A 23,059-nucleotide genomic window follows, 5' to 3' on the forward strand; every position below is an offset into this window, starting at 1 on the left:
TACTGTAGGGGAACAGTGACCTCTACTGGCACACGGAGGTACTGTAGGTGAACACTGACCTCTAGCGGTACTGTAGGAGAACCATGTGACCCGATGGTGTTGGATAACCATATGACCTGATGGGAGCCAACCAGGCAACACTGAGGAAGAGGAAGATAAGCGAAGGTTCACAGCTGCGTCATCGTGGGGAAAACAGGTAACTCCTCGTTTACTACTCCTACAACAACACTACTCCCACCACTGCTACGATTACTACTACTACAAACACAACCAAATGTTACGCATTAAAGACACCATCTTGAGGAAGACAACCACTTCAATATTTATGATCACATTTAAGGGAATGACACCAGCAATGATATTTAAAAGGAAGAATTTTATTCAATATCATCTTTTTACAGAAAAGCCATATGATAACGCTCAATTTCCAAAATCAATTTCTCAAACACATTTTAAATGTCTCTCTTTGTGCACACATTGCAGTTATTCAGCAGGAGGGAAACCGGATCCAGAGAAACGAATACCTTGTTTTGGATTAATAAATCATTAAAACACACCTGCGATTCTGTCTACAAGTGGTGATTCACATTTAAAATACACTTTTCCCTTTTTTCATTCCAACGGCAGCATTTGGTCAAGACTGTGGACTACTCATGCGACCATGCCCCTTGTACCTCCAGTCCCGACCAGAGCCTCTGGAGAGACACGGAGGATTTACCGCTAACCATCGACCGCCCGCACTTCAAGTATTCCCCAGCAGGGGGCGACATTCTGCGCTTCATTCACGTTTCTTAGGTTTAACGAAACACAGGGCCATGATTATAAGTGCACTGGAGATTCATCTATACATAGAAAAATAATAATAACAATAGCCATAGCAATAAGTCATAGTAGTAATATTTAGCATCACAATCAATATCCATTCCGTTTATATACAAATTGTGATGCGTTTTTATCAAATGTACACGGAGACAATAACCCCTCACAGAACAAAGAGCCTGAGTGTGCGAGAGGAGAACCCGTGCAGCGAGGAGCACACGGCGGCGGCCATGTTGTCCAGGAGCGACCCGCCGCCATGACGACGGCCCCCTGCCTCCGACCTGTTGTGCTGTGTGTGTGTGTGTGTGTGTGTGTGTGTGTGTGTGTGTGTGTGTGTGTGTGTGTGTGTGTGTGTGTGTGTGTGTGTGTGTGTGTGTGTGTGTGTGTGTGTTACAAGCGGACCAATCACGTCCCAGCGTTACGTCCCTCCAGCGCGGCGGACCCTGAAAGGAAACACGGTGGTGAAACACGGCGGTGACACACAGATAAGGGTATCTGGGGTCTGTGGGGGTCTGGTCTAGGGGGGGGGGGTCTGCTGTGGCCTGGGGGGGCTCGGACCCTCCTCACCTCCCCTCAGGAGCCCGCCACACAGCTGCGGCACTTGTAGAGCGTCTGGTCGTGGGTCCGGATGTGGTTCCTCACGTTGCGCAGCCTGAAGAAGTTCTTGCTGCACAGCTGCAGGGGGCGACAGAGAGCGGGGAGGAGCCCGTGAGACGAGGTTCGTATGAAACCTCGATGAGTGGGTTAGCGAGGTATGTTGCTAACCCACATCTGGGTTCAACATCCAGCCTGGGTTAGCTGTCGATCTCTTTTAGCGTCGCTGTATCACCATGGTGACTCGTGCTCTCAACCAAACCTGCTCCCGAGCAGGTTTGGTTGAGAGCACGAGTCACCATGGTGATACAGCGACGCTATGTATATTCTAGAATATTTGTTTATGAGAGATACAGGTTCTCATCAGAGGGTATTCGCTATTTGATCGTCCTTGTTGGACCTTATGTAGACAATGCTTACTGTTGCCCAGGTGAAAACATCTGCGATACATTTCTTAAACAGAGTGTATTTAAAGGGAATTCCCTAAATTATAGAATAAGGCAGGTTGGACGTTGCCTTTGCTGTTTTTGGCCAGCAAGCCACCCTAGCCTTATTGTGTGCAACTGTGTTGCCCCTAGCTGTTATCTGATTATTGAACTCCTCATAGGAGATCATTATGACTATCTGTTCCTCTTGAGTGAAATATACTGCCCTTGATCTATGCATTTTGTAAAGGTGAGTAAAATGACGTGATTAACGCCCCTTTCATGGAAATGCGCGTTGAACCTAAAGCGCAAAACCTAGATTGACCAATCGAATCCTAAGTGAGCTTCGTAGTACAACTTAATTCTGATTAAGAGTTGCGTCTCTATCGATCCAGGTTTTTCCCAAGAAAGCCTGGGTATGTTCAGCGAGGTTCTTAGTACAGGTCACTAAAGGTCATCACACACAGGTACCCTACAAACCCACTCCCAAGCAGGGTCCGAAGAAACACAACCCCCTCACTCCAGGAGGGTGAGGAACTGTGTGTGTGTGTGTGTGTGTGTGTGTGTGTGTGTGTGTGTGTGTGTGTGTGTGTGTGTGTGTCCGTTTGTGTGTGTCTCTCTGTCTGTGTCTCTGTCTCTGTGTGTGTCTCCCTGTGTTTGTGTCTCTCTGTGTTTGTGTCTCTCTGTCTGTGTGTGTGTGTCTGTCTGTGTGTGTTTGTCCCTGTGTTTGCGTCTCTTTGTGTGTGTGTGTGTGTGTGTCTCTGTCTGTCTGTGCCTCTGTCTGTGTGTGTGTCTGTGCCTCTGCCTGTCTCTCTGTCTGTCTGTCTCTCTCTCTCCCTCTCTCTCTCTCCGTCTGCCTGTCTCTCTGCCTGTCTCTCTGTCTGTCTGTCTGTCTGTCTGTCTCTCTCTTTCTGTGTGTGTCTGTCTGTCTGTCTCTCTGTCTGTCTGTGTCCTTACCGGACAGGGCCAGTGTTTTCCCTCCACGTGTCTCAGCCGGTGCATGACCAGCGCCAGGCAGTCCCGGTAGGTGGTGTGGCACGTCAGGCAGCAGTGGGCCGCCCGGGGGTCCTTCAGCCCGGGGGGGGGGCGGGGCTTCAGCCGCGAGGGCCGGGCCGCCCCCAGCAGGACGCATCGGCGGCCGGCAAGGGCTCGGACCGGTGTCTGAACACACACACACACACACACACACACACACACACACACACACACACACACACACACACACACACACACACACACACACACACACACACACACACACACACACACACAGTTAGATAGTTTGCCTGACTCAAGTCCTCCTTGTGACGATGCACTGGAGTAAAGCAAAACGGGTGGTTGTGTTATTTACGGGACCGCCTCCACCTCCACCCCAGCCTTAAGGGCTGATGATGGCTCCACGTTCACCACGCAGACGCTTCAACGCAGTCCTGAACCTTTATGGTTCTACGTCGGCTTTTAGTGAGCTGACCAATCACAGCCCTTGCTGACGTGAGGGGTCCGTAACCCCCTTGTGTTGGTGAACGCGGGGCCATAGTCAGCCCTTTGTTCCTCCCCAACAGGCGGACTGCAGCCCCCGTCCGTCAGAGGAGGCTTTTTGATCGTGATTTCGATTTTTAACGTCAAACAATCATAAAATCATAAAGTTTTCGATTTCTTTTTGTTTTAATTATTTAATGTTTTATAGAAAGTACAGCTGGATACATATCTGTACATTATTTTAGATTTTGAACATTTTCTTTTTGACCATTTTGTTTTGTTTTTTAAGGCGAAATTTCTAAGTTCTCAGTTACAAAGTGTTTTTGGGAGAGACCGGCTGAATAAATACATCCTGAATTCAAACTCAAAAATAATCGTTTCATTAATCGTGATTTCATTATTGACCAAAATAATCCTGATAATGATGTTTTCAATAACCGAGCCGCCCCAGTCGACGGTCGCCCCCAGTCGATGGCCCCCCCCCCCGTACCTTTGGCGTGTCCCGTGGGGTCCTGGGGGGGGGGGCGGGGCGGGCCCGGTGGGAGGCGGTCCTGGGGGGGGCGGGGCGGGCCCGGTGGGAGGCGGTGCTGGTGGTCCTGGGGGGGGCGGGGCAGGCCCGGTGGGAGGCGGTGCTGGTGGTCCTGGGGGGGGGGCCCCGGTGATGGGTGGTGCTGCGAGGGGGCTGCGACCGCGCCCTCGGCCCCCTCCCCTGGCTCACGCTCTTCTCCACCCGCTCCCGCTTCACCCTCAGCGGGGGCGGGGCGGCGGGGGCCCCCCGGGGCCGCAGCACGCGGGGCTGGGGGCCGGCGGCGGCGAACTGCTCGCGGGACACGGAGCGCGTCAGGCAGATGTCCACCGAGTCCTCCTCCCGCTTCAGCCCCCCCGCCGGCCCCCCTCCCGGCCGGCAGAAGCTGAACAGGAAGCCGGGGTCCAGCAGCTTGATGGGCGGCTTGCTCCGCCTCTTACCCAGGTCGGGGGGGGCGGGGCCCGGGGGGGCGGGCTCCGGGAAGGCCCCGCCCACGGGCAGGGGGTCGGCGGGCTCCTCCTTGATGACCCGGTACAGCGGGTGGCTGTAGAGGGAGGGGGGCGGGGGGGCGGGGGCCGAGGCCTCCAGCCCGTCCGGTCGGCCGGCCGGCGGCCCCGGGGGGCTCCCGTCGGCGGGGGGGGCGGTCCTCCCGGGGGGCCGCCTCGCCGCCATGTGGCGCGGCTGGGCCCCGGGCGCCGGCGGGCGGCGGCCGTTGCAGAGCGCCGCCCTCGCGGCGGCGTCCTCCCGCACTACTGGCCCGACGTCGTCACGGCGACCGTGCGGCGGGGGCGGCGGCCCCGTGATGAAGTAGTCCACCGGCTCCGCCTTGATGGGGCGGAACACGGCGGCGGTGGGGGGGGCGGGCGGCGGGCGGACCGGGGCGCTCACGGCCCGCCGCGGGGAGCTCCGCAGCGCCCCGCCCCCTCCCCCGCACGCCGCCCGGGACGCCGGCTCCGGGGGGGCGGGCACGGCCCCCCTGCTCCTCATGCTGCGGTCGCTGGGCGGGGCCCGCGGGGGGGGGCCGACGGGCCGGTCCTCAGGCTCCGCCTTCAGGAAGCGGGCGGGGGCCGGCCCGGGGCCCGGGGCCCGCGGGGGCCTCCTCTTGGTCAGGCAGTAGTTGTTGGCCTTCAGCTTCCGGAGGCGCTTCTTCTGCCGCCAGCCGACCAGGTCCTGGGGCCGCGGCAGCAGGGCGGTGCGCTGCAGCCCCAGGACGCTCATCAGGCGGTACTTCTCCTGCGCCCGCTCGTAGCCCCCCTCCCCCTCCCCCTCCTCCTCCTCCTCCTCCGGCGGCTCCTGCTTCACCCGGACGGGGCCCGGCCGCCGGCGGGGCGGCGGGGGGGCCTTCTTGTTCCTGCGGGGGCTCTCGGGCCGGGGCAGCAGCCTCAGCACCTCCTGCGCCGCCCCGGGGGTGGAGCGGAGGAGGCGGGTGTGCGGGGGGGAGGGGAGGGGCGAGGCGGCCGGCGGGAGGCGGGGGCGTGGCGGCGTGGAGGGGGCGGGCCTACAGGCCTTCTTACAGGACGGAGACTTGAAGTCCATGAGCTTCATCCGGGGGTGGGCGGGGCTGTGCAGGGCGCCGTTCTGCGGGGGCGTCCCCGGGGGCCTCCGCCTCGCCGCGCGGCGGGGACCGCCGTCCTCCGTCGGCTCCTCCGCCGCGGGCGAGGAGAGCCGCTCCCTCTTCCGGTGGGGCCGGGCCCCGCCCTGGGGGGCGGCCCCGGCGGAGGGGGCGGCCCGGAGGCCCCTGGGGGCCGTCTGCTCCCTCAGCAGGGCGGAGCAGGCCTCCAGCGCGGGCCACATCCCCAGGTGGCGGGCCATGGCGCTGACCTCCGGCAGGTCCTCCGGCCGGACGCGCAGCGTGGACGAGTAGGAGAAGTGGAGCAGCGGCAGCAGGCTCTGCTCGCTGAAGCCTGGAGCACCGCAGAGGGGGGGGGGGGGGGGGTTAATGGTGTGGTCCTGAATCCTCGGACGCCAGCCTTCAGGGTTGCACGTTTGACGTCACTTCCGGTCTCGGAGCATTCATAGCGTTCCTGTTCGTCTTTGTGATTGTGTCATGAAATTGGCTAGTCGTTGTTTAGCTACATTAGCCTCTTTAGCTAACCAGCCCGAAAACAATCAACACGACTTTACATTGTATTGCACGCACAGCAAGACTAGTGCGTGCAAGAGAACTACTGGTGGGACGGTAAGGGACCACAATGTTATCAAGTGTGTACGAGCATTTAAAAATCGACATTAAAATGCCCTACGAGGTACAAATGCAAAAAATAATAATCTCCTCACGGGCGCAGCCATTTTGTAGAGAGCGTCATCACTGCTCTCGGTCTACTCTCAGATTTTCGAAAGATGAAGACAAAAAGGGGGCGTGCCTCCGACAAATGCCGCAAGAAAGCTTGAGGATCTTCGACTTTCGACTCGGAATGCTGGCATTCGAGGATTCAGGAACACACCATAAGGCCAAAGTATACTCCGACTCCGTAATCCGACTCCGTAACTACGGAGACCCCTCGAGCCTTCGAAGTTCTCTGTCGGGATGTCAGATATGCACTCCAATTCGCCACCCGATCGAATATGCTCCATAGCTTTTCAAATCTTATTCGGGGTTTTATTGGTCCTTAATGTGCAAAGTAAATAGGGTGCTAAGTCTAACCGGTTAGTGATTCCGGAAATTATTTTGTCAGAGGACCAATCACAGCCCTATGCCGTTGCGTCAAAAAATATTGGATGCACACGTAAGCTACGGATAGGGTCTCCGACAGGCTCTCCAGCTACGGAGAGGGCTCTCCGTGTCTACGTACAGCACTTTACGGCGGACTATGAACCGGCCTTTAGAAGGGAGGAAGAGAGTGAGGGAGATAAAGGCAGCGAGAGGGGGTCAGTGACTGAATGAGTGAAGAGAGAGTTGAAGGTAGTGTGGATGGGAAGGCAGCGAGGGAGGAGTCTGAGATGAGCGAGGGCCGGGGTGAACCACAGCAGCACAGGGACAATGTGAGGCGTAGGGATACGACAAACACAGAGGGAAGAGACACATCAAGTAGACCCTCCTAATCAAGCGGCCAGCACCCACCAGGGCACCCTAAACACCTCACAGCCTGGGTGCTCACCGTCTGAGTCTCATTACGGACGTCATGCGGTTCTGTTTGATTCTACGACCTCTTTCGGTGATGTGAGGAAGGCCTGACGGGCCGTGGCCTCAGCCTGCACCCCCTCGGTCGATGAATGACGAGTTTGACGCGGCGGACGTACTTCTCTCTTTTGTTCTTAATTATTCGAGCACACTGATGTGAGATGTTGTTGAAACGTGACCCAGATAGTCTTCAACCACCTCGTTTACTGTATGGATGTCCTTGCTGCGTTCTTTGTACTGTACTTCTGGGTACTGTACCTCTGGGTACGCTAGTACTGCATACTGTACTTCTGCATACTGTACTTCTGGGTACTGTACTTCTGGGTACAGTACTTCTGGGTACTGTACCTCTGCGTACTACTTCTAGTTCTGCGTACTGTCGTTCTGGAGAACAGTCCCATGAGAACAGTCTGATGGGCGCGGCGCTCCCCCCCCCCCCCCCCCCCCCGGGGGGACTCACCGGTGAGGTCCACGTCGGCGCGGGCGTCCGCCTCCTTCTCGCCGAGCGTCTCCTGGAAGTACTCGCTGGCGGCGGCCAGGACGGCGCGGTGGGCCGAGAAGGCGCGGCCCTCCGTCCGCAGCGTGATGTCACAGAACAGCCCCGCCTCCCGCTGGCCCTGCAGGCGCCGCAGGACCTCGGCGCCGTGCGACGCCATCGTCATGGTGACGCTGCCCCCGCCACGCTGGAGGGAGGGAGGGAGAGAGAGAGACAGAGAGACAGAGAGACAGAGAGACAGAGAGACAGACAGAGAGACAGACAGACAGACGGAGAGGGAGAGACGGGGACAGAGAGAGAGAAAAAAAAAAAGAGACAGTCAGCCAGAAAGAAGAGAGGTTTTGATTATACCTCTATTTGTAATGTTCATCTTTTCTACTATTGTTCTTTAGCAGCATATGATGCTAAAGACCTTCTTCTAGAAACATGTTTTGCGGACCACACGCTTGCCCTCATCAATCACATAACTCTGAGACTGACAGCTGTCAGCCCTGACCCCGGTCTCATCTGTCGGGGTGAAGAGTGACAGGTGTCAGTCTCGGTGTACCAGCGTACACCGAGACTGACACCTGTCGACCTTCACCCCCGTCTCATCTGTTTGGGGGGCTTCTCCTCGTAAGGTTACCTCCACTCTGCCTCCGGTACACGATGAGAGGAAACCATTCCCACTTTACTCTACCTTCTCCTCGTCACTTTGACAGTCTTATGTCTGAGTTAAAGATAAAACGTGGGTCATTTCACATATCTACAGTACTGGACGACACACGGAGTCATGTGACCGGTGTGCACTGGAACGACAAAACCTGTCAACCTTCAAAAGACAACGTGAGGATGTTCTGGTCCAGGGACGCAAGTTAACCGACAATAGGGACAGTGTGGAGGGAACGCCAGGAGAACATGGAGGAGCTGGGGGGTGTCGGGAGGGGGGCCGGGCCCGTGTTGGGATGGGAGGACAGGAGAGGCCAGCGGACCTCATGAGGCCTCTGGGGTGCCGGACTCACCTGGGGTTTCTGCGTGCGCTGGCACTCGGGACAGCCCAGGACGTGGCTCCGGATGTGATGGTACATGCCTGCAGGCGGAAGCAGAACCGGGATCACAATCTGTACGGCTTCTTTATCAAACAACGGTTCTTTAATTCACTTAATCATTACCGTTTATTACTGTTAAAGACGAGGTTACACATGACACACATACTTTTGGTAACCCTTGAACATTTGAAGATGATACTAGCCCAGACCCATTAGCCTATAGCATCACAACAAACAGATTGTAAATGTATTTTAGCAAGCACACAACAGAGAAAAGACACCACACAAGTGCCGACAACTCTTAACATGTTAAGGATTCATATGAGCCTGGATCCTAAGTCACCCCTCAGCATCACGAGGAACAGATACTTCAGAGTTAGATTGTCACTGTACTTTAGCCAGTTTTACCCCGAGGCAGTGAGACACCTCTACATAAGAACACCTGTGATGCGGGCAGGTGCCCGGTCCCTTACCGTCCCACCAGTAGTTCTCCGCCACGCACTTGTACGTCTCCTCAAAGGACAGGTGCCGCGGGCCGGACCGCCGCCGGTGGAAGGTGGACACCGCCTCGTGTCGCCGGTCCTCCTTCAACACCTCCCGGTAGTTGATGAAGCCTCGCTCCAGCTTTTTACGGTAGAGGAGCCCGTCGATCACCTCGAAGTTGGGGGAGCGGGGAGCAGGTCCCCTCCCGTTCCGGTCCCCAACCGGGTCTCCGTTCGAGGACGGGCAGAACGTCTCTGCACTTCCGTAGTGCGGGTTGTAGGTGCAATCGCCAGCCATTTTAACGAGCTCGGTTATCGTTTGCATGTATCCGGTGTCCAAGGCCTACCGCCTGGAACAGACCTCCACCTCGGTGTCTCCGTCCGGACCTCCGCCCCCGTCCCGACATGCACCCCACGTGGGTCCAGGGGAGCGGGGTGACAGGACGGCTGTCCCGCTAGAGAACACAACAGAGCCCCTACACAGTCCCAACTCTAGAAGCCTAGTCTATTGAATGAGCGAGGGGGGACATGTTAAGACTTAAAGTACTGTCCCGAGTCTGGGTGTTGGTGGAGAAGGCTCCTCATGTGTACAGTCCCTGGTCATGCATCATGCATGGTTCCTCTCTCCGAGTCGTGATGGTTCCTACCCTCACTTCCTACCACTTCAACAGACTGGTCATCGCGTCCTTAACGTGGTTGTCCTCTCGGTTCCAGACCTCATCTTCCCCCCGTTACAGAAGGTTGTTGGCGTTTGTTTGGATCGCAGGCATATCGATCACAGCCTGATCGACTCTGGTCCAGAGAGTCTGGGAGACAACATCTAAAGACACAAAGTAACCTTTAGATCAGAGCAGTCGCCTTATTAAAACAGGACCAGGCAGGCATCACCCCGTCCTCTGGGTCTACAGGGCGAGGAGACGCTCTAACTCGGGGATCCTTTGGTTCCTGAGCGGACCAGGAAGCGACAAGATGATGATGATGATGATGATCCGTTCAGAGCCGCCGAGCAGCGAGGTGTCTCTGATCAGACCCGATAGGACGAGTTACCCGAGGAGGTCCTCACAACCGGGCCAAGAATACCCCGTCTGATCTCCGACATGGTCCATATCTTGTCCGTTTAACGTAAAGCCCGTCCGATGATCGTATAATCCCCCCAGAAATTAACTCGTAACCTTCTGTTTGTTACTAAATAACAGCCGAACTGATGCCCGGTTCCCCGCCTTCAGACAAAGACCATTAGTAGAGGTTTTAAAGAGCCTCGCGTGCCCGCGCTGTGATTGGCTGTTAGAGCTGTCACTCACCGTGTCTTTTTTTCGAACACCAAGGTCGGTTGTGAGCGCAGTGTAGTAGAGCTGATGCTTAGTGTACTTGACTTGAGGATGTATTGTGTTAGAAAGGCTTCATCCACGATATGAAAGTAGACATACAAAGATAAGTACAAATACACCTCTTAAATAAAACAAAATAGCCGATCGTTTATCACAGAGCACTGCATATCAGAGAGCTGCTGTAAATATTAATTTCACTTTGCTAATCACTGAAGTCTGCTGAATAAAGTATTTTTTTTTAAATACAATGATGTAACATGAATGTTAGATGTACAAGCTTTCGTTACGTACATAAGTTGCATAGTGTTTAGGGGGATCATTGAAACACTATATTCAATGTTCAAATTCTAAAATTAAACATTCAATATTCCTAATCAAGTGAAGGCAAATGTTACGACCCCATCAGGGTAGTTACCCTCACTGTAAAACCAGCAAGTAGGGAGGAATATTGTTACATAATTAGATCAGAGACCACGACCAGATCAGATACGTACTTTTAATGAGCTACAAAAACACAATTCAAAATCCTCTTTTTACAAAATCTTCATAGCATGTCACGGTTATCCACACAATATAATACAGACGTTTGATTAAACAAACCAAAAACACAAGCTACAACAACTGAGAACAATCAGACCCTTCATAAAGAGAACAGTGGTGAGGCAGACTATTACCCCGCTGGATAAGATGCAGAAAACAAACTAACATCACCATGTACACCTTCGGTGGTCTACACAACAACCTCAGACATTATCCTTTAATCAAGATCTTCCTAAGTACATCAGTTGCATGTTTTCATGGAATCCAGACAATCAACCTCCCAGTAGCCACTCAACCCTCCTCCCAGTACCCACTCAACCCTCCTCCCAGTAGCCACTCAACCCTCCTCCCAGTAGCCACTCAACCCTCCTCCCAGTAGCCACTCAACCCTCCTCCCAGTACCCACTCAACCCTCCTCCCAGTAGCCACTCAACCCTCCTCCCAGTACCCACTCAACCCTCCTCCCAGTAGCCACTCAACCCTCCTCCCAGTAGCCACTCAACCCTCCTCCCAGTACCCACTCAACCCTCCTCCCAGTACCCACTCAACCCTCCTCCCAGTACCCACTCAACCCTCCTCCCAGTACCCACTCAACCCTCCTCCCAGTAGCCACTCAACCCTCCTCCCAGTAGCCACTCAACCCTCCTCCCAGTACCCACTCAACCCTCCTCCCAGTAGCCACTCAACCCTCCTCCCAGTACCCACTCAACCCTCCTCCCAGTACCCACTCAACCCTCCTCCCAGTAGCCACTCAACCCTCCCCCCAGTACCCACTCAACCCTCCTCCCAGTACCCACTCAACCCTCCTCCCAGTAGCCACTCAACCCTCCCCCCAGTACCCACTCAACCCTCCCCCCAGTAGCCACTGGGAGCCGCTATGGCTTGGCGGCGTCCTTCTTGGGGGGGGGCTCGGTGGTCTTGGGCCTCTTGGACTCGGGGGGCAGGCAGACTGGGTCGGAGGGGGGGGAGGGCCGCTCTGTGGGGAACAAGAGAGACCATCACATGACCGGCAGCACCGGGAGACCATCACATGACCGGGAAACGATCACATGACCGGCAGCACCGGGAGACGATCACATGACCGGCAGGACCGGGAGACGATCACATGACCGGCAGCACCGGGGAGCCGGGTCCGGGGAGGAGGGGCCGTGGAGCTCATGTGAGGTGATGAGACCCCCTACGTTGCTATAGCAACATACATGACCATCACTGGTAGGACAAAACATGGATGCTGCAATCGTCGGCTTGGTTTAGACACATCAGAAACAGAGCCGGTTCAAGCCATGAAGACAACGGCCATTTTACATTTACCTTTTGTACTCTGGGCGATTAGCAGACACTTCCATCCAAAGGGACTTACAATACGTACATTTGTCCGAAGAAAGAGAAACAACAATATACAGTATATTGCTGTCGGTACAGTAAGGATGTTCATAGAACCAAGTGCCAAGCACTAACCATCACTAGGTTAACCCATTCCCCGTACACAACAGAGATAGCTAGGATAAGACTCTACACCATGCTAAGTACTGTTTTTAAGTGCCAGGACAACAACATACAATAAGTGAGTACATTAATTGGGACATACTATACCACCAGGTGTGAGTGTGATTAGCAGTTACAAGCCGTTTTGAAAATCTGCGTCTTCTGACATCACTAGTGGGCGTGTCCACCTAGATGAGTGACGGATAGATCAGTCTACCTGCCTACCCAGAGGACTGTTGTTAACGTTGCTCATCTATCCGTCACACATCTAGGTGGACACGCCCACGAGTGATGTCAGAAGACGCAGATTCTCAAACGGCTGGTAAGGCCTGATCCCACCCCACCTGGCGGTGTACCGCGGCTCCTCTAAGTGGATCACGTTTCCATAACGGCGCCATAGCCTGCTCCCTACGGAGCTGCGCCCCGAGGAGGTGCGAGCGCATGAATCGTGAGGGGGTGAACGCACCGTGCCGGGCCTTCTCGCTGGAGGACGGCGTGAAGAGGGCCGCCGGAGAGCGCAGCGCCACCGGGGTCAGGGCCACGCGCCTGGAACACAAGACAGACCTCAGGACGGGAGGGGTCAGAGGTCGCCGCTGACCGCGTGAGGGGCCCCCACACTGGAGGGACCGCGTCTTACATTTAGCAGACTGACAGACATAAGTACACATGTCAGGAGAGGGAAAAACAACCATATGTACAGTACAAGTGCTCCAACGATCACGAGGTTGACCCATTCCCCGTGCACAACAGAGACAGCTAGGGTAAGGCGCTACACCGTGCTACTAGGGACTGTTGGAGGCTCCTTGGCTGCCGTAGTGCTGCTCTGCCCCACAGGGTTTAGTTAGTTGGTTGGTTAGTAGGGTTTAGCTAGTGTGTTCTTCGGACTAACAGAACCGTTTGAAACCGAAGTCATTTCATTTTAAACAGTACTATAGAGACGCCTTAATGTGCACGATAAACAGCCCCCCCTTCTCAGACAAGAGCTGCCCTCAGCTCCGCACAGACCTCGTGGTTCAACACCTCATGGTTCTGTGGACTGGCAGGAGGACGAGGACCTGGACCTGGACCTGGACCTGGTTCTGGTTCTGGTTCTGCCGTGGGGCGGTACGGGACTCATGTTGGGGTCACGCGGCAGCTGCGGCCCTGCACACGCCCACTATTGTCCCCCAGCAGGGCCCCCGGCCTGGAGGGGCTTTATTGAGGACCCAGCAGGGGGTCCCCCCCCCCCCCCCCCCCCCCCCCACAGGGCTTTGTTCTCCCGCCGTCCAGGCTCTGGCGGTTTGCACCAGCCGCCTTCACTGAATCCATCATGTTCAGAGAGGCCTTAAGCAGCCCCGACAGGACCCCCCCCCCCCCCCCCGGCGGCCACTAGTCACAGTACTGGAATCAAGGGTTTGAATATTTACATGCTGTAGTGTCCTCGTTAGTGTCCTTGTTCTACGGCCCTCCGTCTATTTTCCTCATCCTAGTGTCTATTTTCCTCATCCTTGTTCTCATTTCCGCATTCCTAGGGACCTCGTTCCCTCGTCCTAGTGTCCTCGTTCCCTCATTCTCGTCCAAGTGTCCTCGTCCCCTCATTCTCGTGTCCTCGTTCTGGTCTCCTCGTTCCCTCGTCCCTAGTTTCCTCGTCCTAGTGCCCTCGTTCCCTCATTCTCGTGTCCTCGTCCCCTCATTCTCGTGTCCTCGTTCCGGTGCCTCGTTCCCTCGTCCTAGTGTCCTCGTCCTAGTGTCCTCGTTCCATCGTCCTTGTTCTAGTGTCCTCAGCCTAGTGTCCTCGTTCCCTCGTCCTAGTGCCCTAGTTCTAGTGCCCTAGTTCTAGTGTCCTCGTCCTAGTGTCCTCGTATATTAAATACTGACAGTGAAAGGCGATAGGATGTGAACCCTGAAGAGAGGCCACAGCACCCTTACCTGGGGGAGGGCCCCTTGGGAGTGGAGGGCCCCTTGGGAGTCGTGGGCCCGGGAGAGTTGGCGCCCTGGAGGCCCTTGGCACCGGTGGGGGTCAGGGGCCCCAGGCGAGGCTGGGGCGTGGAGGGCGTGGGGGTCTGGGGGCCCTCGGCCGGGGCCCGGGGCCCGGCCGGCTTCCCCCAGCCCTCCAGGGTGTTGAGGGTGATCCTCCGCGGCGGGGCCTTGCTGGCTGCGGTCGGCGTCCCCCGGCTCCTCTTGTCCAGCGAGGGGGAGGCCTGGGGGGCCTGGGGGGTTGACGGGGCCTCCCTGACGGGCGGGGCCGCCGGGGCTACGGGGGAGGATGTCCTGGCTCCGGCGGACCTCTTGACCTTCTTCTCGGGGCCCGGCGTGGGGGTGGAGAGCTCCAGGACGGGGGGCTCCTTCAGCGGCTGGCCCAGCTCCCCCGGGGAGAAGGACACCAGGGAGCAGTAGCCGTCCGTGGACGACACGGCCAGGAAGAGGCCGTCTCCAGACCTGGACCCGGGGAGGACAGGGCTCAGAACCAGGCAGGGACCCACCACAGAACCACCATAGGAACCACAACAGCGGAAAGGCTTCTTCAGAGGGGGCGCCGAGGACAACAAGGTCAGAACCCGTGCTCTCGGACTAGGCACACTAATAGACTTATTTGTTGGTATTTGTCTACAAGCTGTTTACTGTTGTTACGCGGACATCTTAGTATACAAATAACTAGAACACAGCCTATGGTCATTATGTAGAGCCCTATATGAGGTTCCAAACATTCAATCAGCTGGGGTCTAGAAAGGGACTCCTATTGAGTCAAAGGAGAAGAGAGGAGAGGAGAGGAGAGGAGAGGACAGGAGAGGACAGGAGGAGAGAGGAGGAGAGAGGAGAGGAGAGGGGAGGAGAGGAAAGGGGCTAGGAGGGGATAGGAGTAAAGAGGAGAGGACATGAGAGGAGAGGACATGAGAGGACAGGACAGGACAGGACAGGACAGGAGAGGAGAGGAGAGGAGAGGAGAGAGGAGTGGAGAGCGGCGAGGAGGGGGGAGGAGAGAGGCTAGGAGGGGGGAGGAGAGAGGCGAGGAGGGGGGAGGAGAGAGGCTAGGAGGGGGGAGGAGAGAGGCGAGGAGGGGGGAGGAGAGAGGCGAGGAGAGGAGAGAGGCTAGGAGGGGGGAGGAGAGTGGCTAGGAGGGGGGAGGAGAGCGGCGAGGAGGGGCGGGGCTGTACCAGCTCAGGTCGCTCAGCGTGTGGTAGTGGATGTTGGACACCAGGGCGAAGGGCAGGGTCTGCTGCGTGTCGTACAGGTAGACCGAGTCCTCCGACGCCACGGCCAGCACCATGCGGTACGGCAGCTGGAACACGTTGGGGAGCGCCTCCGTGGAGCCGTCTGGGGAGGGAGGAGGAGAGGGGGGTGAGGAGGAGGAGAGGGGGCCCGGTGAGACGCCAGTAGTGGGCCAGCATCAGGGCCCGCCCACCAGTCTCCATGGAGACCAGCGATACAATGAACCCAGACAGGACCGCTACACTACTGAAGGGATGGAGGGACCCCATCGCTCTATATCTACTCCTAATGTTGTGATGAAGGGCGGTGGAGCTGTGCATTGAGCACCTGAAGAGGATGGTCCACGAGATCCATTCTAACCTCACGCCCCGTCGGTCTACCGACTTCCTTCAAGCTGATTCGGGTAACCAGGCCACTCCCACCAAGGCAACGCTGGCGATTGGCTGGACTTTCAGGAAGTACATAAAACAGGGAGGAGGGGAATCAGACCGCGCCCCTTCCATCCAGAGCCTTTCCAAGACCGAGTTCATCCGCTGCCCCGACGTTCAGTAGGTGTGTGGGGGATCCCTCAGTGATGTGTGGCGGTCACAATTCTACATCGTGTTGTCTGTCCCTGTGGGGGGCTCTCTGTCCTGTAGGGGGCTGTCTGTCCTGTAGGGGGCTGTCTGTCCTGTGGGGGGCTGTCTGTCCTGTAGGGGGCTCTCTGTCCTGTGGGGGGCTCTCTGTCCTGTAGGAGGCTGTCTGTCCTGTGGGGGGCTCTCTGTCCTGTGGGGGGCTCTCTGTCCTGTGGGGGGCTGTCTGTCCTGTGGGGGGCTGTCTGTCCTGTGGGGGGCCGTCTGTCCTGTGGGGGGCCGTCTGTCCTGTGGGGGGCCGTCTGTCCTGTGGGGGGCCGTCTGTCCTACCGTCGTCCTGCTTGGTCCTCAGCTGGAAGTAGACGGGGCAGCAGCGCACGGCCAGGGTGGCTTTAGACGGACAGGGCAGGTGGGCGATGGGCCTGAGGAAACAGTATCGGCATTATTATTATTATTATCATCATCAATATTATTATCATCATTATTATCATCGTCATTATCACACGCTAGGCCAAACAGCCTAGCCGCTAATCCAGCCAGCCTAGCCGCTATTCCAGCCAGCCTAGCCGCTAATCCAGACAGCGTAGACGCTAGGCCAGACAGCGTAGACGCTAGGCCAGACAGCCTAGACGCTAGGCCAGACAGCGTAGACGCTAGGCTAGCAGCTAGGCTGTCCTGTAGGAGGCTCTCTGTAGGCCTCTCTGGAGGCTCTCCTGTAGGCTAGCAGCTAGGCTAAACAACCTAGACGCTAGGCCAGACAGCTGATTTAGATTTTAGCTGAAGTCTGACAGAGTATAGCGACGGAGTCACCTCTTGAGGCTCTTCCTGGAGAAGACGTAGGTGGTGTTGGTGATGTTCTCCCCAGCCTCCACGCACCCCGCTGAGGACCAAGAACACACCTCTTCATCATCATCATCCTCCTCCTTAAGAAGACACGTTAGAACCCAGAAGGAGACCTTTATCCCCCTGTGTGTGTGTGTGTGTGTGTGTGTGTGTGTGTGTGTGTGTGTGTGTGTATGTGTATGTGTATGTGTATGTGTATGTGTATGTGTGTGTGTGTCTGACTGTACCTGGTGCCAGCAGGAAGGAGCCGTCTGGGGTGAAGGTGAGGCGCCTGAAGAACGACCTCATGCTGTCGTCATGGAACATCCGGTACGGCTTGGTCTAGAGGGGGCGCACGCACACACACACACACACACACACACACACACACACACACACACACACACACACACACACACACACACACACACACACACACACACACACACACACACACACACACACACACACACACACACACACACACATTGGTCAATAACTTACCATTGCTGTGATTTAGTTTTCAATAACCGCTCACCTCTGCAACTAAAAAGTCTAAAAGCCCGTTAACGTTGAAGGGAAAGCAACTGGTATCTAATTAGGTGGGCTCGGTGGAATATACCACAAAGGGGGGGGCCTTTATAACGGGGTGGCGTCCACCTCTGCCGAAATACATCCTTATTCAGTCCCTATTGTTTATGGATTATTATTAAGCCATCAAGCAGAGGGCTTCGTTGGGGTGACTCCAGGCGGTGGTGCCCGTCTCCCCAGGGAGGTGCGGTGGGTACGTCACGACGCGTTCTACAGGACGAAGCCCCACCTCTCCGTCTCCGGGGGGCCCCGAGGTCATCTTGCTGACGCAGTACGCCTTCTTCTTGGTCTGAGTGCTGTACACCCGCATCACTCTGGGAGGGGGGGGGGGGGGAGAGGTCGTCAACATCCTCAAATAAACACTCTGGGAGGTGGGGGGGAGAGGTCGTCAACATCCTCACATAAACACACTCTGGGAGGGGGAGATAAACACTCTGGGAGGGGGTGGGGTGGGGGGGGAGAGGTCGTCAACATCCTCAAATAAACACTCTGGGAGGGGGGGGGAGATAAACACTCTGGGAGGGGGAGATAAACACTCTGGGAGGGGGAGATAAACACTCTGGGAGAGGGGAGCTAAACACTCTGGGAGGGGGGAGGGAAAAATTCTGGGAGGGAGGGAGCGGTCGTCAACATCCTCAAATAAACACTCTGGGAGGGGGGGAGATAAACACTCTGGGAGGGGGGGGGGGGGGATAAACAGGGGGTTGAGGTCGTCAACATCCTCAAATAAACATGTATGTTGTACGTTCTTGCACTTCAAAAATGTTCCTTAGCATTGTGTAGCGTCTTATCCTAGCTTGCTGGTCCTATGAACATCCTCTCTGTCCCGACAGCGCTACATTGTTCATCTGTCTTCTTCTGACAAATGTATTTATCGTAAGACACTTGGATAAAGGTTTTAGCTAAACGCCCTGAATGTAAATGAACACACGCCCTCCTGAGATCATCGGGGGGCGGGCGGCGTGGAGGTGGGGGCTCCCGTACCTGTCGCAGCTGAGCGTGGCTACGTACTGCCCCAGGGGGTCCCAGGTCACCCCCTGCACGTAGCTCTTGTGGTCGTTAAATATGCTGATCTTCTGACCTACAAAAGGAAGAAACGCATGTTTTTTTTAATAACCGTGTTCAGGTTTACGACATGTTTCCATCGGGTGTAAATAACGTTAAAGTGCACCCATCAGATATCTGGACCAGCTGCTACGGACAGGGCTGCAACAGTGAATGTTATTACGGGTCAACGGTTATGATCACCAGCCCCCTGAAATGTGTGTGGCGCCCAGCTGTACCCCCCAGCTGGGTGCACCACACAGGGGTACACCCAGCTGTACCCCCCAGCTGGGTGCACCACACAGGGGTGCAACGGAGGGTACAACTAATCCTCCAGACGGCCCACACTGTGGCTGTAACTCGAGATGTTCCGCTACCATCCTTTCCTTCCCCATACCGATTCCTGAACTTGAGTTTTGGCTGACACCGAGTATATACCGATACAGCGTCTAGCATTGTAATTGCTACTATAAATAACACAGCAATGTATAGTCGACAGCACAACACTGTAGTGTTTGTGATGTTCTCTGCCTGTGTAGTAAATTGTGTCAGTGGATGGGATTGGACCGGCGCATAGATGTGCCTACTCGCCGACACCCCATAATGCATTTAGGCAGTATCGGAGGGATTTCAGATACCGGCATCAGTATCGGAACAACTAACCAGAACCAGTTTAACATTGCACAGAAGAAGCGTACGGCCCACCTTTGGCCACGTCCCACAGGATGGCGGTGTTGTCCACAGACCCCGACACCATGAAGGTTCCCTCGCGTGTCCAGGAGATGTCGTACACATCCTCGATGTGCCCCCTATGAAGATAAAACACTAGTCAAAATCCCTCAAACAGAGTGGGTGACGGTACACAAACAGGCCCGATGAAACAAGTTTATTGGAAAGTGAAGTAGGGCTGAACGATTAATCGAGTTCATCTGACACCGGAATGTAATGGAACTACATTTTATAATGACGAAGACAGAGATAAAAGTAAATAAAGTGTGTGTTTTATTTCTGCACTTAAGCTTGTGTTATTTGTTACCGACTGGAGATCAGTAAGAATCGTATTTACTTTTCTTCTTCAGATAAATAGTTAAATAAAGATTTTATAATATCAATTAATAAACTCATTTCATTATAACATGTAGTCCTGGCCTACAGGAAAGAGAAGTTTATACGTTGATTGTTGTAACTAATGTTGTTTTGGTCATACTATAGAATGATTTATTGCTTGTGTTTAGGGAAAAATACAGAAGATAAGGAACTTATCTAAAAATCGCAAACTAATGACAATCGCGACATCGCTCAAAAAGGAAAAACGCAATTCGATAAAATCCCAATCCCAATATTTAAGACCAGCATATGACATTTGTAACGAATTTAAGACTTTTCAAGGCCTTAAATTTAGAAACATGAATTTAAGACTTTTTAAGACTTTTTAAGGATGTGCGGACACCCTGAGAGACAGAGTGGAGGAATTTAAATATGGTGACTATGAATCAGATGTTGTGAGTGAAGGCGCCGGTCTGGGTGTCCTGACCTCAGGGTTTTGACCACGCTCCAGCTCTCCTTGTTGAGCAGAGAGTCGTCCTCCTCCTGGAACAGCGGGGACGACTCGGGCTCCTTCTGGTCGTTGAGCTTCCACAGCAGGATGGCAGCGTCTGGACACACGAGGACACCTGGGGTCAGCACTAGGGCCCTCGAGAACACCTGGGGCCCTTGAGGACACCTGAGGGTCATCACTAGGGCCCTCGAGGACACCTGGGGCCCTCGAGAACACCTGAGGGTCAGAACTAGGGCCCTCGAGGACACCTGGGGCCCTCGAGAACACCTGAGGGTCAGAACTAGGGCCCTCGAGGACACCTGGGGCCCTCGAGAACACCTGAGGGGTCAGAACTAGGGCCCTCGAGGACACCTGGGGCCCTCGAGAACACCTGAGGGTCAGAACTAGGGCCCTCGAGGACACCTGGGGCCCTCGAGAACACCTGAGGGTCAGAACTAGGGCCCTTGAGGACACCTGAGGGTCAGAACTAGGGCCCTCAAGAACACCTGAGGGTCAGAACTAGGGCCCTCAAGAACACCTGAGGGTCAGAACTAGGGCCGCCCTGTGGAACCTCAAGGCTTCGTAAAGCTACCACAGGCCGGAACAGACAATAATCATTTGAATTTTTTAATTAACCGTTGTCTTGTTTTTTTTTGTTTTTTTTTAAATGGACCGCATCACGGGACTAAATATGATGATTATTGCAATAATTTCCCCACCCTCGAGCGAAACTTTACACATTTCGGCCAATCGTCATCTTCAACGATACACACGCATCCCCCTGCCAGAGCGAGCCATCGCAACACAGCATCAAAGAGTTCAGTGGAAACGCTCCTCGTCTTCTCGTTGCTGGTAGTGAATTCAAGTCTCTCGATGAGGAAACTCGGGGGGTCGTACCGTCGCCTCCGGAGGCCAGCAGCTCCCCGCCCGGGCTGAAGCGCACCACGTTGACGGCCTTGGTGTGTCTGGCAAGGTTGGAGAGGAAGTCCACCACCGCCTTCCCATCTGGGCCCGTGTCCACCCGCCACACCTGGACCCCCGCACAACACACTGTCATTTCCCTTCTTGCCCTTACCTACGATTCTTCATATATACGCAATACATAAAAGACATTGTATCGGTAGACCTACATTTTGTAATCAAGTTCTGTTGGCTGGTGTAAATGCAGTCTGTGTACTTTAATGCTATGAGCAAAGACTGTAATAAACCTCATATATAACAGGTATAGTGTAGTTAGAGTATAAATGCTATTCATACATTTTTACTGAACCTTTATTATCAATGTTCTGCTGTAAAGATCATGTCCATTTAACCAGAGCATTCAACTGTAATAAAGGATTTCGACATAGTTAATTTAACTAGGCAACATGCCATTCAAACCATACACAATCATTCGATCGACCGATATAGATAGTGAATGGTATCCGACAGCGATGCATTTAGATCCGACCTTTGGTTATCCTCCTCCTACTGCATCTTACCCTGACTGTGGTGTCCACCCCGGCTGTAGCGAGTCGGAGGACCCGTCCATCTCCGTGGTGCTGGAAGTCCAAACTGTACACCGGCTCCTTGTTGTGCCAGGCGATCTCACACGTCACCACCTTCATCCTCGTACGTCTTGATGCCCACTTTATCGGAAAACAAGAGGAACGAACGTCAGGTCTCAAATTAACAGTGGGGTCGTCAGGACTGGTCCACTGGACAGAGGGGTCGACAGGACTGGTCCACTGGACAGAGGGGTCGACAGGACTGGTCCACTGGACAGAGGGGTCGACAGGACTGGTCCACTGGACAGAGGGGTCGACAGGACTGGTCCAATGGACAGAGGGGTCGACAGGACTGGTCCACTGGACAATAGGGTCGACAGGCCTTGACCCCTGGACAGCTCAAAGCCCTACACTAGATTGAATAAGGAGCTCAAAGCCCTACACTAGAATGAATAAGGAGCTCAAATCCTTACACTAATATGTAAGGATTTACATATATGTGGCTTGGTCTCTTGTGGCCACCAAGCCACAAGAGACCCTCAGGTCACGACCTCCAACAACGCTGTCATCACTAACTTCGTACTTTCCAGTAGTCCGTGAAGAGTTCAGGCCCTTACATACACTGAAAGGTGGGTTCAATCCCTTCAGGACACTGAAAGATGCAACGCTTCACGGATCTCTGCTCAGATTGGACCGACGGAGATCTTTGTGAACCCAATGGCTCGTCGATACAAAGGAGGATGAGCCGAGCCGTGCAGAGAGGTGCCACATGGGTCAGTCTATCACCATTTAACACCAGCAGATTGCTGCAGATAAGACTTATATCCTCAGAAGGTGGCCTGAGGTGGAGATATTAGAGACTAAGAGGACTCCTGTTTACAATGTGTCGGGTTGTCATGTCTAGAGTTGACGGGGACGAACGCTGAAGACAACAAGTTTTTGGCTAAAATACAGAACAACAATACAACATAAATAACAAAAAATACATATCCTAATAACATAATGCATACCTTTTCTCCGTCCACTTGATATTGTTGGGGGTCCGTTCCCTCGTCCAGCGGTAAACAGATGAAAACTTTAGCAGCTTTCCCGCGTAGGATTTACTCTGAGCTTCCTGTTGAAGTCCACATGATTGGTCAGAGTACAGGATGGGGAGGGGCTGAACGTCTGATTGGTCAGTGTGCAGGAGGGGGAGGGCCGGAACTCCTGATTGGTCAGAGAGCGCGTCATGGGTATGCTATTCTGTATATTATGTAAGTGACGGGATAATAATAATAATAATAATAATAATACATTTAATTTAGAGGCGCCTTTCAAGACACCCAAGGTCACCTTACAGAGCATATAGTCATCATTCAAAACTATGTAAAACAGACTAGGAATAAAAGGAAAACAGAGGTTAAACATGAAGAATAATAATAATTAATAACACTCAAAGGGTTCAATCCCTTTAATGCATATAACGCATATAACGCATATAATGCATATAACGCC

General features: G+C 54.5%; 2 protein-coding genes across 2 annotated transcripts; both read right to left on the minus strand.

The window, feature by feature from the left end:
• Nucleotides 1-356: 356 nt before the first annotated feature.
• si:dkey-229b18.3 (basic proline-rich protein) lies at nt 357-10,225 on the minus strand. Its single transcript, XM_060039915.1, has 7 exons — nt 8,962-10,225; nt 8,462-8,529; nt 7,425-7,647; nt 3,808-5,747; nt 2,796-2,999; nt 1,387-1,494; nt 357-1,262 (listed from the first exon to the last, which is right to left on the minus strand). The coding sequence occupies exons 1-6, from the start codon at nt 9,293-9,295 to the stop codon at nt 1,393-1,395; spliced, it is 2,871 nt and encodes a 956-aa protein (XP_059895898.1). The 5' UTR covers nt 9,296-10,225; the 3' UTR covers nt 357-1,262; nt 1,387-1,392.
• Nucleotides 10,226-10,785: 560 nt separating this feature from the next.
• Nucleotides 10,786-22,729, minus strand: chaf1b (chromatin assembly factor 1, subunit B). The gene is made up of 14 exons (XM_060040104.1): nt 22,576-22,729; nt 21,560-21,706; nt 20,976-21,108; nt 20,076-20,196; nt 19,247-19,350; nt 18,482-18,578; nt 17,727-17,811; nt 17,155-17,248; nt 16,895-16,964; nt 16,415-16,506; nt 15,458-15,617; nt 14,232-14,741; nt 12,790-12,869; nt 10,786-11,814 (listed from the first exon to the last, which is right to left on the minus strand). Exons 2-14 carry the CDS (start codon nt 21,683-21,685, stop codon nt 11,714-11,716), a joined length of 1,773 nt encoding a protein of 590 aa, XP_059896087.1. The 5' UTR covers nt 21,686-21,706; nt 22,576-22,729; the 3' UTR covers nt 10,786-11,713.
• Between the last annotated feature and the right edge of the window lie 330 nt (nt 22,730-23,059).

This window comes from Gadus macrocephalus, chromosome 20, assembly GCF_031168955.1.
Source record: "Gadus macrocephalus chromosome 20, ASM3116895v1".
In the NCBI taxonomy this organism is placed as follows: Eukaryota; Metazoa; Chordata; class Actinopteri; order Gadiformes; family Gadidae; genus Gadus; species Gadus macrocephalus.